The 11,623-nt window shown below is 44.3% G+C and overlaps 1 protein-coding gene across 1 annotated transcript; it reads left to right on the forward strand.

Annotated features, from left to right (window-relative positions):
• nqo1 (NAD(P)H dehydrogenase, quinone 1) lies at window positions 1-1,486 on the forward strand. Its single transcript, XM_035604488.2, has 6 exons — window positions 1-121; window positions 238-402; window positions 505-635; window positions 721-834; window positions 927-1,028; window positions 1,121-1,486. The coding sequence occupies exons 1-6, from the start codon at window positions 118-120 to the stop codon at window positions 1,418-1,420; spliced, it is 816 nt and encodes a 271-aa protein (XP_035460381.1). The 5' UTR covers window positions 1-117; the 3' UTR covers window positions 1,421-1,486.
• The last annotated feature ends 10,137 nt before the right edge of the window (window positions 1,487-11,623 follow it).

Genomic DNA, 11,623 nt, shown 5'->3' on the forward strand with positions numbered 1-11,623 from the left:
CACAAAGCGAATAAAAACAGCATCTCCAGCTCTGCACCAGGGTGAGTTGCTGTTTCTCCTCATCGTACAAGTCAACAGTAAAGCGCATCATCTGCAGTGTTAAGGGGCGAAAAAAAAATGGGTGAGTGTTCTTGTTTCAATTGCTGCACTGTTTCATTTAAGGCTCTGATTAATGTTGGATACCATTGTTTTCTGATGCTGTGTACAAAATCTAATTTGAAATTCTTGGCTTGGCAGCAAAGAAAGTGTTGCTTGTGTATGCCCATCAGAGCTCTGGCTCATTCAACGCCGCTGCCAAAGATGCTGCGGTGAAGGCATTGAAAGCTCAGGGGTGCACAGTGGAAGTGTCCGACCTGTATGCTATGAAGTTTAAGGCCTCTGCTACTGCTGAAGACATCACTGGTAAATACATTTCCTAGTAGCTTTAAAAAATGTCTGTACTTTTTTTTTTTTTTGGATTACTCTTCAGCTGTACAGCAAACATTTTTATTTTTGTGTCTGCAGGTGAAGTTCAGAATGCAGAACACTTCCGTTACGCAGAGGAGACCAAACTGGCGTGGAAGGCCGGGAAGCTGGCTGCTGACATCGTTGAAGAGCAACGTAAAGTCACTGAGGCAGATCTTATCATCTTTCAGGTAGAGCCGGAGTGGCAGTAATGTTGTGTTTCAGAAACCCTGAGATCTCCAGATTGAAAACTAACTTTAAACGCCCAACCTCCAGTTTCCCATGTACTGGTTCACTGTTCCTGCAATCATGAAGGGCTGGTTTGACCGGGTGCTCACACTGGGCTTTGCCTACGGACATGATAAGAGATACAGCAGTGGAATCTTCAAGGTGAGGATTCCAAGCAAGAGGCAAGAGGCTTGTTACTGGTCTGAGGTTTTGTTTTTGTTTTACCTCCTCTAACTTGTTTGCTTGCTGCACAGGACAAGAAGGCCATGCTGTCTTTCACCACCGGTTCTCAGGAGTCGATGTTCAGTGCAAATGGCATCAATGGAGACATGAATGTCACATTGTGGCCACTACAGGTATTTATACATTAATTAACTGAATCCAACCCTTTATCATTTGAAAGGAATTATAATAACATGCTGTTTCCCCCCCCCCCCCCTCTCTCTAGAACGGTATTCTCAATTACTGTGGCTTCCAGGTTCTGGCGCCTCAGATCTTCTGGGCTCCATCTCACATCACAACTGCGGCCCGCAAGACCATGCTGGAGGCCTGGTGCGCCCGAATGCAAGGCCTGCTGGAAGAAGAGCCCCTTACCTTCACGCCCTCTGACTGCTTTGACGGGGAGAAGGGTTTCCAGCTGAAGCCTGAGTTCCATGAGAAACACGCCAACAAGGAGTTTGGACTGACTTCGGGGATCCACCTGGGAAAGCCACTTCCACCATACAACCAGATGAAGGTTGGAGTGTGAACACGGCGGAGCCTCACTTGGTGCCATTCCTGTGTGGTTGAAATAAATATTGTGACTTGAAGTACATGTACTGTCTTGGTTGAATTTCTTGCTGGTTATTCAGTTGTGTAGTGATGCACTCATGGATTCGCCTCACTGCGTTTTACATGGAGAGAAGTTGCAGCCAGTTCAGGGAACTGACAAATGGTCGGCCTATGTGCAACATTTGGCTCTTTAAGAATGATGCATTTGTTGTTGGCTTAACACTGCTGCCATATTTGGCGACGCGACAATCCCACTTTAAAGCTACCAGCATTTTAAAAGCTGTAAAAAGCTTTAACATTTCCACTCTTGTGTTGTCAAACGGGAGCCAAATTTTTCCATGTGGCCAGAAAAACACTGCCCCCCCAAAGTAAAATGCTTACTGCTGGATGTGTAAACAAGCGACTGTTAACAAGTTTCCTTTTTGAAGACAAAGTTTTCACATCCTGTTCCAATGTCCCCAAGTGGACAAATATCAGTTAATGCCAGTTTCAAACGCCTTTATCGTCCTGTGTCAGATGAGATCCTCAGATCTGGGCCTCCTGGGAGAAACTCCCTGCCCTCCCTCCCTCTGAACTCGTGCTTTGAGGAAGAGGGTTTCTAGCTGAAGGTTGAGAAACATGTTAAACAAGGAGCTTGTTCTGACTCACCTGGGCAAACTCCTCCTACCCTGCAGCCAGATCAAAGCTGGACGTGGGTAATGAACGCTGCACTCTTGGCTCTGCCCGCAATAAAACCTTCAAACTTCTTGCTGATTATCGTGGAAGTCTTGACCTTTGTGTTTGGGTGAGCCGAGTTAATGTCCCTGTGAGCACTTTTGTTTTGGATTTGTTGTTTTGAATAAATCAAACAAGTCTCATGCTGTCTGCATTACGCTGAAATGTTCTCTACCTTGTATACAGACATGCTGGCGGCCAAAGGGGTCTGCTTGCATGCAAGTCGGGCTCTGCACAGAAACACAAGTGGCCAAGCACTTTTCCCAGAGAGGCGGCTTTTGTTTGGGTATGGAGGAAATGAGATGGAGGCAGTGGTGGTGGGGGGGCGGGCGAACTCTTGAGGAAATGGCCTTGCACTCATGTCCAGACCACAGCCTGTGACAAGTAGGAACTTGACGGTGTGCATATTTCACAGCTAAGGTTCCACAAGGTCACTGCGTGTTTGTTTGTGTTGAGTCAGGTCCACTTTCATCACCTGTTGATGCAGCCACATGTTTGGATCATTAACTTTTTTTGCTGTCAGAAGAAACTAGAGTGACCAGTGAGCTGTCTGAGACCGTTTAATTTCTGTTAAATACAGTGTCTACAAACATGAGTCGTAGACGACAGTTGCCGTCTCCAATTGCATACTTCCATACTCACGCTTTCTATTTTGAGTGCATACAAACATGCAGAAACTTGAAGATGCACAAAAAAAGTAAAATTGTGTAAACAACCCTTTTCACATGATTATCGAGGATGTGTCATTGGTGCGGATGGTGGCAACATTATCACGTTGGGTGAACACTGGGCACATGGGTATAAACTTACATTTTTAAGTCATGTGATTACCAATATTTTGACGATTGCTGTCAAATGTCGCAATCGTCATTTCCTGTGAGTGCACAGCGGCCGTGTTTGATTTGGGAAGACAGGCACTATGCCATTAAGTATGAGTGAACTGTCTGGAGTATTCACTTTGAGACGCATGAGATTAGAAAACATGTAAATGTGTTATTCATTCTGCACACATTACCTCATCCTTAAATCATGTACCAATTGATCTACACACCAATGTGAACACATCCTCCTATCAACAGATTTTCAGTTGAGCTTTTTTCGCATGCCTCATTGTCTCAGACAGAAAACAGGAGTGTTGGAGTTCGAATGGCAGGAGTTGTGGTCACTCAGTGTTTATGTATGCAAGGGTTATACCACAGTATCGGATCTGGTGACCATCCTGCTCTCCCATTGTCAATCCCAGTTCTCTCACCCTGGCTCATGGGAAGTCCATTTTTGTCTGGCTCAATGGAAGGAAGTGGGCACCGTCTCGCACCGAGCACGGAACAGAGTCTCCGGAAAAGCGCTGCTGTTTTCCTGAAAGCTCAAATACACACATTTATTCAGATAAAAGATGGCAAAACAAATGTTCACTGGAATCCTGGAGGTTGAATGAACCCCATCTTCTCACCAAACATTCAGAACAGGGGGGAGTTTTAACATCGAGGTATGGTTGTTTTAAACCAAAGGTTTGACATTATGGGACATAAAATTATTCACTTTCTTGCCAAAAATCTGATGACTAAAACACAGAAGTTTGCCCTCTAGCAGCAGATTAGCTTAGCATAATTAATGGAAATGGCTAATGTGGCTCTATTCAAGTAACAAAACTCACTAGTTAACACATTATGAATTGCTTGTTTGATCTGTACAAAAGTTGAAAAAGTAAAAAATGAACTTGTGGTACAGGTGGTTATGTGTGGGACGAGTAACTTCCTCGGCTGGGTACCTGCCAGCTGCTTCCTGCCGATATGGTCAGACACATAATTCTCTGTAAAACCACAAGGTAATGAGTTTATATTTGTGCAGACTACACATTAGATATAAGGTATTATTATTATTATAAATTGGTGAGCATGTTGTTTCTGTTCGCTGCCACTTTTAATGTATGCTAACTGGCTGCTAGCATGTAGCCTAATATTTACTGTACAGACGTGGAAGTGATTTTGATCTCTTCATCTAAGTTGTGAATAAATGTCTCTCCCCAGATGTCAAACTAAATGATTAAATAATTAAGTTCAAAATGTAAATATGGCAAATTCTAACATTAAGACTTGTGTGGTGAGATTTTAGCAACAGAACCTGCGATCGCAGCGCAGAGCCAGATGTGACTGAATGTTCTTTGTTGCCTCTCGGGTGTTTTGATAAGGCCATAAATGGGTCCTTGTGTTTGCACCAGATGTCACAGGGTTAACAACAGGCCGACCGTTAAACGCTAAGACCCAAAACAGGCAAGGAGAGAGAGAGAGAGAGAGGGAGAGAGAGAGGGACAGAGAGAGAGAGAGATGGAGAGAGGGAGAGAGAGAGAGATGGAGAGAGGGAGAGAGAGAGAGAGATGGAGAGAGAGAGAGAGGGAGAGAGAGAGAGATGGAGAGAGGGAGAGAGAGAGAGAGATGGAGAGAGGGAGAGGGGGGTGAGAGAGAGAGAGAGAGAGAGAGAGAGAGAGAGAGAGAGAGAGAGCAGGCGGAAAAGAGGTTGGCTGAGAAATGAGGAAAATTGTATACAACATCCATCCTCTCACTCTTTCAGGGGCTTCATTAAAACCCGATCAATTACATCTCAACACAGACCCCAGGTTGTCGCACTTGGCCTGAGTCCATGTGCTTATACAGTGTGTATATTAAGAAAGTGGGGCTCAGTTCAGGGGGAGTTCTATTAAGATTGGCAGCAGGAAAGGTTTGTAATGAAGAACTACTGGAGTTCCCACTAATTTAACCTGAAGTTTCTCAACCGCCCCTCTTACAATTGTATCATTGTAAGTTGCCCATCATTATGAAACGAGGAATTCACTCTGACACGAGTACAATCATCCTGCCAAACACCATCCACGGTAGCCTCTTGAATCGGTCTTTTCTTGCAGTGAGCAGGTGGGTTCCCACAGTCCTTGTTAGAGAGGAAAAAAATCTGTGATCGATATTTCTTTACTCATTACTGACCCAAACGAATAACATTTCAAAAGTGGTTGTGCATCTGGGAAAAAAACTGCCTGAGACAGTAGACAAAATATTTCAGGTATCTGCCTTTGGCAAATAAAGGTTTTTTATGGATTTTATTTTCTCATAAATACATGGCGTAAACACGTGTACATAAAAAAATACTTGCATATATTTAATGTGTGTGTGTATTTGTGTGTGTGCGCGCGCATCAAAGATAAATCTCTCATGGCCCAAAGCCAGTGATCACAGCCTCAACAGCTGTGGAGGAACACGATCACAAATAGAGCCAAGGAGCCTTTACACGGTCCAAAAAAGGAGAGAAAAAACATGGGAGGAAAAAAAAATAATAACAATCACTGCCTCCTTCCTCTTTTCACGAACTCCTGCAGGATGTGTCTTTCATGCCGGGCTCATTTCATCCTCATCTCCATCCTTCTTTTGTCTCGGTCTTCTCTTCTCACCGGTGTGAAAATGCACAGGAAACTTTTACCACAATGGGACTTTTCACACATCTTTTGCTCATTAGGGATTTGAATGTTCTCGGGGGATGTTTTCCTCAGGGGATCGGACTGCAGTTTACCGCACATAAGCAAACGCTTTGACAAATCGGGCTCCTGACAGGCACTTCACAAAGCTCGGATGGCAGTGATAGTGCCCAGGCAAGCCTGCACTTTGCAACTTTGAAACTCTTCCACGGAAGGCCTGCCATCATGGTTTTGATGGATGGATATAGGCACAGAGCTATTGGCCTGCATTCGGGCTGTGATGTATAGAGTGCCTGGTAGTGTGAGGCTGACGTGAGGCAGCAAAGCTGTTTCATATTTACGAGCAGAGGTTGAGTGTGGCTGGGCGGTTCGGGGAAGGCTTTCGGTGGTGTGGTGCATCAGAGTGGCAGGGTAGAGACTGCAGTCAGCCATTACGCTCCTCTCTAAATCCTTTTCTGTATAGTAATGAGAAGCAGATATCTACTATCTCCACCACGAGCTGCATTGGGTGAGTGATGGGAGAAACAGACACATGGCGAATGCGGCACATGCTGTCCACCACTCCTGTTTGATCGTTTGCTCCGACTTTGACTCCTCTTTGGTTTCTATTTTTTGATTCAATCTCCTTTCTGGCTCTCGTTTCATGCATCTCACTTAGATATTCCCCTCGATATATCCCCACTCATACATCTGTATGAGCAATGAAAGACTAGAAATATGGTCTCATATGTTTTTGCCTATAGCAGATGTAAGTAGAGGCTCAGGGATATAAATGAGACTACGAAGAAAGACTAGATAAATGGGAGCGCTAGCGTTAGTGCCCCTCACGAGCAACACAGGGCTCAACTCCAGATGCAGCCTGGGTTGCCACATCCTGGACGTAATCCCCCTGCAGCGCTTCGTTTTTTGCTTGTGTGTATGTGATCGGCGGGGAGACTGCGAATGGGTACCACCTGGGACAGAGAAATATTCATGGCTTTAGGTCATTTTCCGTCACACGTTGCTCCGGTGATTTTGATCTATAATGTTCTGCTACAGGGTCATTTCTAAAGGACAGTAAACAGCGTATCACCATTGAGAGCCCTCTCCATTAAAGTGACTTCATTCTGCTCTCCTGGCTAGTGGTGACTACTTGTGGAGTTGTGTTTATATCCAGTAAAGCCTTCAGTGTTTGTTTTTCTCTCAAACGTCATAAACTGTCCATGATAAATCAGCTTTGTGTTTACAAAAACCATCAACTTGATGCCAGGGACTGTACATCAACACTGAGGCTCTCATGCACACTCATAGGCTATAGTCTATAGGCAAAGGCAACATGTACAGCACCTACACGCTGCCTGTGAAGCCACCGCTGCAGGCTTCCCTAAAACATAACACATTCCAGCAGCGCTCATGGTCCATTTTTCATTCGGCGTGACAGGACAATAGGGGTGAAAGTTAGCCACCTTATCTGTAAACTCTGTGTCATCGGCCTTGGTGAGGCAACCGTGTTGTAAAGCACACATTAGGATTGTCAGGATAGGGTTACTGGATTAGAGCTGCAGCCCCCGGGGAACGCAGTGAGACGGACACTGTCTCATGCAGCCTGTGGACAGATTCTGTCTGTCACTAATCCATACTGGACACTCACTGTCCCCTGGAGCAAGACTTTTCGTCAGCTCCAACACATCGTCTGCATGATCCCGATGACCTGACCCATATTAATGAATATGGAGAGTGTGTGTGTGTGTGTGTGTGTGTGTGTGTGTGTGTGTGCAAGAATGCAGAAGGGGGGCGGGGGTTGGAGAGCAACCTGTAAGGCTTTGGGCTGAGCAGATCTTTGTTTGAGTTCCTGCTGCGTGCGGAGATGATGGACAAAGTTAATGGGCTGTGTGAACCGCGGCCAGTCACGGTGAACAAGCTGAGCATGAAGGCACTGACAGATTCAGCGAGGTCAGAGGAAGAGACAGAGAGAAGAGAGAGCCAAGACAGGGGGAAAACAATGTAGAGGACACGATTTTAAAGCCACTGCTCTCAAAAATGTTCATGTTAACAATAGATCAAGTTATATGTAACGTGAAAGGTCTCCCTCATACTGTTGAACCCACAGAGAATTATCGCCCAGTTAGTTTTATAGAGCCCTTTAACGTCTTTCAGCCCATTGTTTCGGTTTTCCCGCCCACTACTTGACTTTTTTGGTTCACTCTCACTGCTCTCATCAGCGTTTTTCTTTTCTATTTAGTTGCAGCATGCAGTGGTTTTCAGCACAAAAGCTCTTAAAAGCCCATTGTAAGATGCTTGGCCGGCACAAATGACAAACAGACAAAGTTCGAGACTAGCTGTTGAGCATTTAGCAGGAGTTTGTGTAGAGCAAACAATCCAGAAACTTAAAGGAGAGTAAATATTGGACTTATATTCGCCCGCATTGTCACAAACACATATCTCCAATTGAATTATACTTTTGCTACATTTCTGAATAAATAAGCCTCCCAGTGGCCACAATGCAGCTTGAAGAAGTCTATTCAACGCACCACAAAGCCTCGTAGTATGTTCTCACTTTTCGTAAGCTTGGCATCGGAGCGATTCTCGGGTTTCACTCACATTCATGGGCTGGTGTCAGAGATGTTCTGTCAGTGTGAGGAATGCCTTGTTTGCTACATGGCATGGGATCCACTCCCTCTGCCAAACGCACACCTGCAAGAACAGATCCCACAAAGACACAAAATATCACCTCATCGGGAGCTTTGACGAAAAAAGAATGCATCTTTTGTCCTTTGACTTTAACAAAGAAAAGATTCATTGTGCTCACTCATGTTCATTCACAACTTCACACGCTCCATGCTTTCAGTTTCACTCGCGCTGCAGGCCCTCCTCCTCTTGAAGGACAACTGAAAACCAACAGATTATTAGGTGAAGGAAGAGTGAGGAATGAAGAGCAGGGATAAGGAGGAATGTGAGGAAGTCGAGGGCATGCAGGAAGGAACCTCAGAGCAGGATGGCAGAGATGTTGGTTGAGAATGAGATTCTGAGGGACCCTCTGAATGGAGATTTGCACAAAAATGGGCCTTGTCCGTCAGATCCCCCACCGTGACACAGGGCCAGACTACAAAAGAAACGGCAGTCATTAGGAATAACTCTCTCAATCTTTCTTCCTCTGTTCTCCACAACTTTTCCCTCCTACACCACCATCCACCCTCCACTTTCTTTTACGTCATCGTCGCTCTGTTCTCCCACTGCGGTCCCCTTGCCCTTTTCCATCTCCTTATCTCAAGAGTGGCCGAGAGTAGTCTACACTGTGTGGGAAACAAAGTGTGAATTGTGTAAAGGTAAAAACAAAAATAAAGAACATACAAAAAAGAAAAATTCTCGTCAAACCTTGTCAAAAAAAAAGGTTTACACAACCAGTCCTGTTAGCGATCCTTGACAAATTTAAGTCCAATGTTCAACCTCTTTTTTGCTCTTCTTTGGTCTCCACCGAATCCAGAAGGAAACGTCTGGCATGTTGGTTGCTATAGTAAATGCTCCATTTTGTTCACCAACACGTTGCTAACCTTTGTCTGCCCATTGTTTGGTGCCGAGGAGGTATAGTGCGCTGTTGGTTTCAACTTCCAGCTGTGTCGCTGATGAGAGTGGTGAGAACGACTCAAAAGAGAAAAGCCGTTGGCCGGAAAACCAAAACAATGAACTGAAAGGTGCCGAAACGCTCCAGAGCAGCTGAGTGGAACTGTGGAGTCAGGTGGTTAGCAAGTAAAGTCATGTAAAAGTTATTTTTAGTAAGTTGATATGATTCAGGCGTTGATCTATTTTTCTCTCACACATTAAATGCAGATGGTCTTTTCCCTAACAACGTTGCAGTACACACATTTACACACACACACACGCGCAAACACGCACGCGCACACACAATTTTCCCAGTCCTGCTTCCCTGTGAATGAGGACTGCAGAACAGAGGTTGGCAGCAGTCTGCAGGGCTACGGATGCTTATCAGAAAGGCTTACAAATCCCTCCTGATGCTCCTGATATGGAGGACAATGGGTGTGCGTGCGTAGTGGGAGCTCTCTTTAAAGCCTCATTGAAACCGACTTCACTACTCTGCTCTTTAATGAGGTCACAGTGGCCTGCTGGCTGTATTTCATCACTGAGTGCAGTGTACAGTCATAATAAACTGCGCGGAGGGGACCTGTACCGGTCAATGATATCTTCTTTCTGAACAAACATGTTGGACTCCCTGCACCTGGTTAACTCAGCACCTCCATCACTGAGAGTGACATTCAAACGGAATTACTCTCACTTGAGCTCAAAGTAAGCACATTATCATGATTTCAACATACAAACGAGCTTTATCCGTGCGTTCGGTTTTAACCAAATTCCACAGTTTCTGCTTCTGCTCCTTTGTGTGGTCCCGTCTTTGTGTTGAACTTGGGGGTTAATTGCCCTGGTGGGAGCAGTCGCGAGGCCACCAGAGTTGCAGGTGAGCTTTCAGCTGCTTTCAGCAAAGATGTGAGCCACCCACACACGGCTTTGTGCTGCTTCCAAAGGATGTGCCTGAAATGAGACTGAATACCGCTCCAACGACAATGAAACAACAAGGCCCGTGCAGCTGATGTTGTTGTTCACAGTTTCAGGACATCGCATAAAAAAAAATCGACCCCTCTTGCACCTTTGATTCGATCAGATTGTTCACACGGATTCAAAAATAACCGGCATCAGATTAAAAGGTGAATTGAGTCAGGAAATTAGTTTTCGGCTTTGTTCATTCACAGAGTGTATTTTCAGTTAGCTCACCGGGGACTGGGTTAAACCTGTTTGTTGGTTTTGGGTGGAAGCAGAAGACAGAAGATGTGGTTTACCGAATGTCTGCATCTCTGGTTTCATATTTAGGTAACTGGGGTGGGGAACTGCAGGAAGCACAAGGAGGTGCCCTTGTAGTGGGATGTAATGTGGTTAATGTGTCTGGTGCATTATGAATATTACATATTTTGCCTGTAGAGATTTCAAGGTCAGCATTAGTCACAATAGTCACTAAATGTAGAATAAAAACCCAATGCCAGTTAAAAAAAATTTGGGATGATTTGACGCAAAATAAATTATTTCTCAGGTTTCCTTGGCTACTATGCTGTAAAATATTGTTTTTTTAAACATGATGAGCCCCTTTTCTACTGATTTGATTCATTAGAAATGTATAATATAGTAACAATACTAATAATATTCTAGAATTGATGCTATACATTAGCAAAAGTACTTTACCAATGAACGATAAGCTAAATAGACAATATAGATAACTCCAGTAAAATGTTGATGTCAGATTTCTTTTTCAAAGTATGTATTATTGTCTATTATGTATCTCTGTCAACAGCATTTATTATGAAATGTGCGTTTTATAATTTTTCTATTATTGTCTGGATTGATTTTATTTTTAAATTCCCAAAAATTCATGATAGTAATGATGTAGAATATTATGCAATATACTCTACTTAACAGGGAATGGTAAGTTGTACACATGGGGTTACACGTGTTTAATGTTGAATATTGCATGAAATATTCTACTATGTAGTGTGTATCATTATCTATTATGTATCGGCATGTATTACCACTCACTAAACCATGAAAGCAAAATCACTGTCACGCAAAGGAGTGCAGCATCTAGACATCTAGCTGTACCCTTCCTTTGGGAATCGTGGGAAATGCATTGTTTCCTCAAATGTTCATACACTAGTTGCATAATACAATAATAACAACAGCAGCAGCTGCAGAATATAGTGCAGTGCACATAGACATGCCACAGAAAAAAACTGCATAATATATATTGTCATCTTCCGCAATGTTGCCTGGAAGCTGTATTGGCCATCTAGTGGATAGAAAGTTGGAAATTCCGCCTGTTTGTTTTTTCTTTCTTCCTGCTTAGCCGAAACTGACCGGGCGGCTCGCTGCGTGGTGAACGCCGGAGGGGCTGGATGTGCCATGTCAAATACGCACTGCTGTGTGGGACCAGCCTTGGAGGCGTGAACTCCCGTGAGTATCAGCAAG

This window comes from Scophthalmus maximus, chromosome 14, assembly GCF_022379125.1.
Source record: "Scophthalmus maximus strain ysfricsl-2021 chromosome 14, ASM2237912v1, whole genome shotgun sequence".
Classification (NCBI taxonomy): Eukaryota; Metazoa; Chordata; class Actinopteri; order Pleuronectiformes; family Scophthalmidae; genus Scophthalmus; species Scophthalmus maximus.

Bases quoted from the DNA above. Each gene is read 5' to 3' on its own strand.
- nqo1 (XM_035604488.2), top strand. The intron at 403-504 runs GTAAATACATTT...TTGTGTCTGCAG, and splicing joins TACTGCTGAAGACATCACTG to GTGAAGTTCAGAATGCAGAA. The intron at 1,029-1,120 runs GTATTTATACAT...CCCTCTCTCTAG, and splicing joins TCACATTGTGGCCACTACAG to AACGGTATTCTCAATTACTG.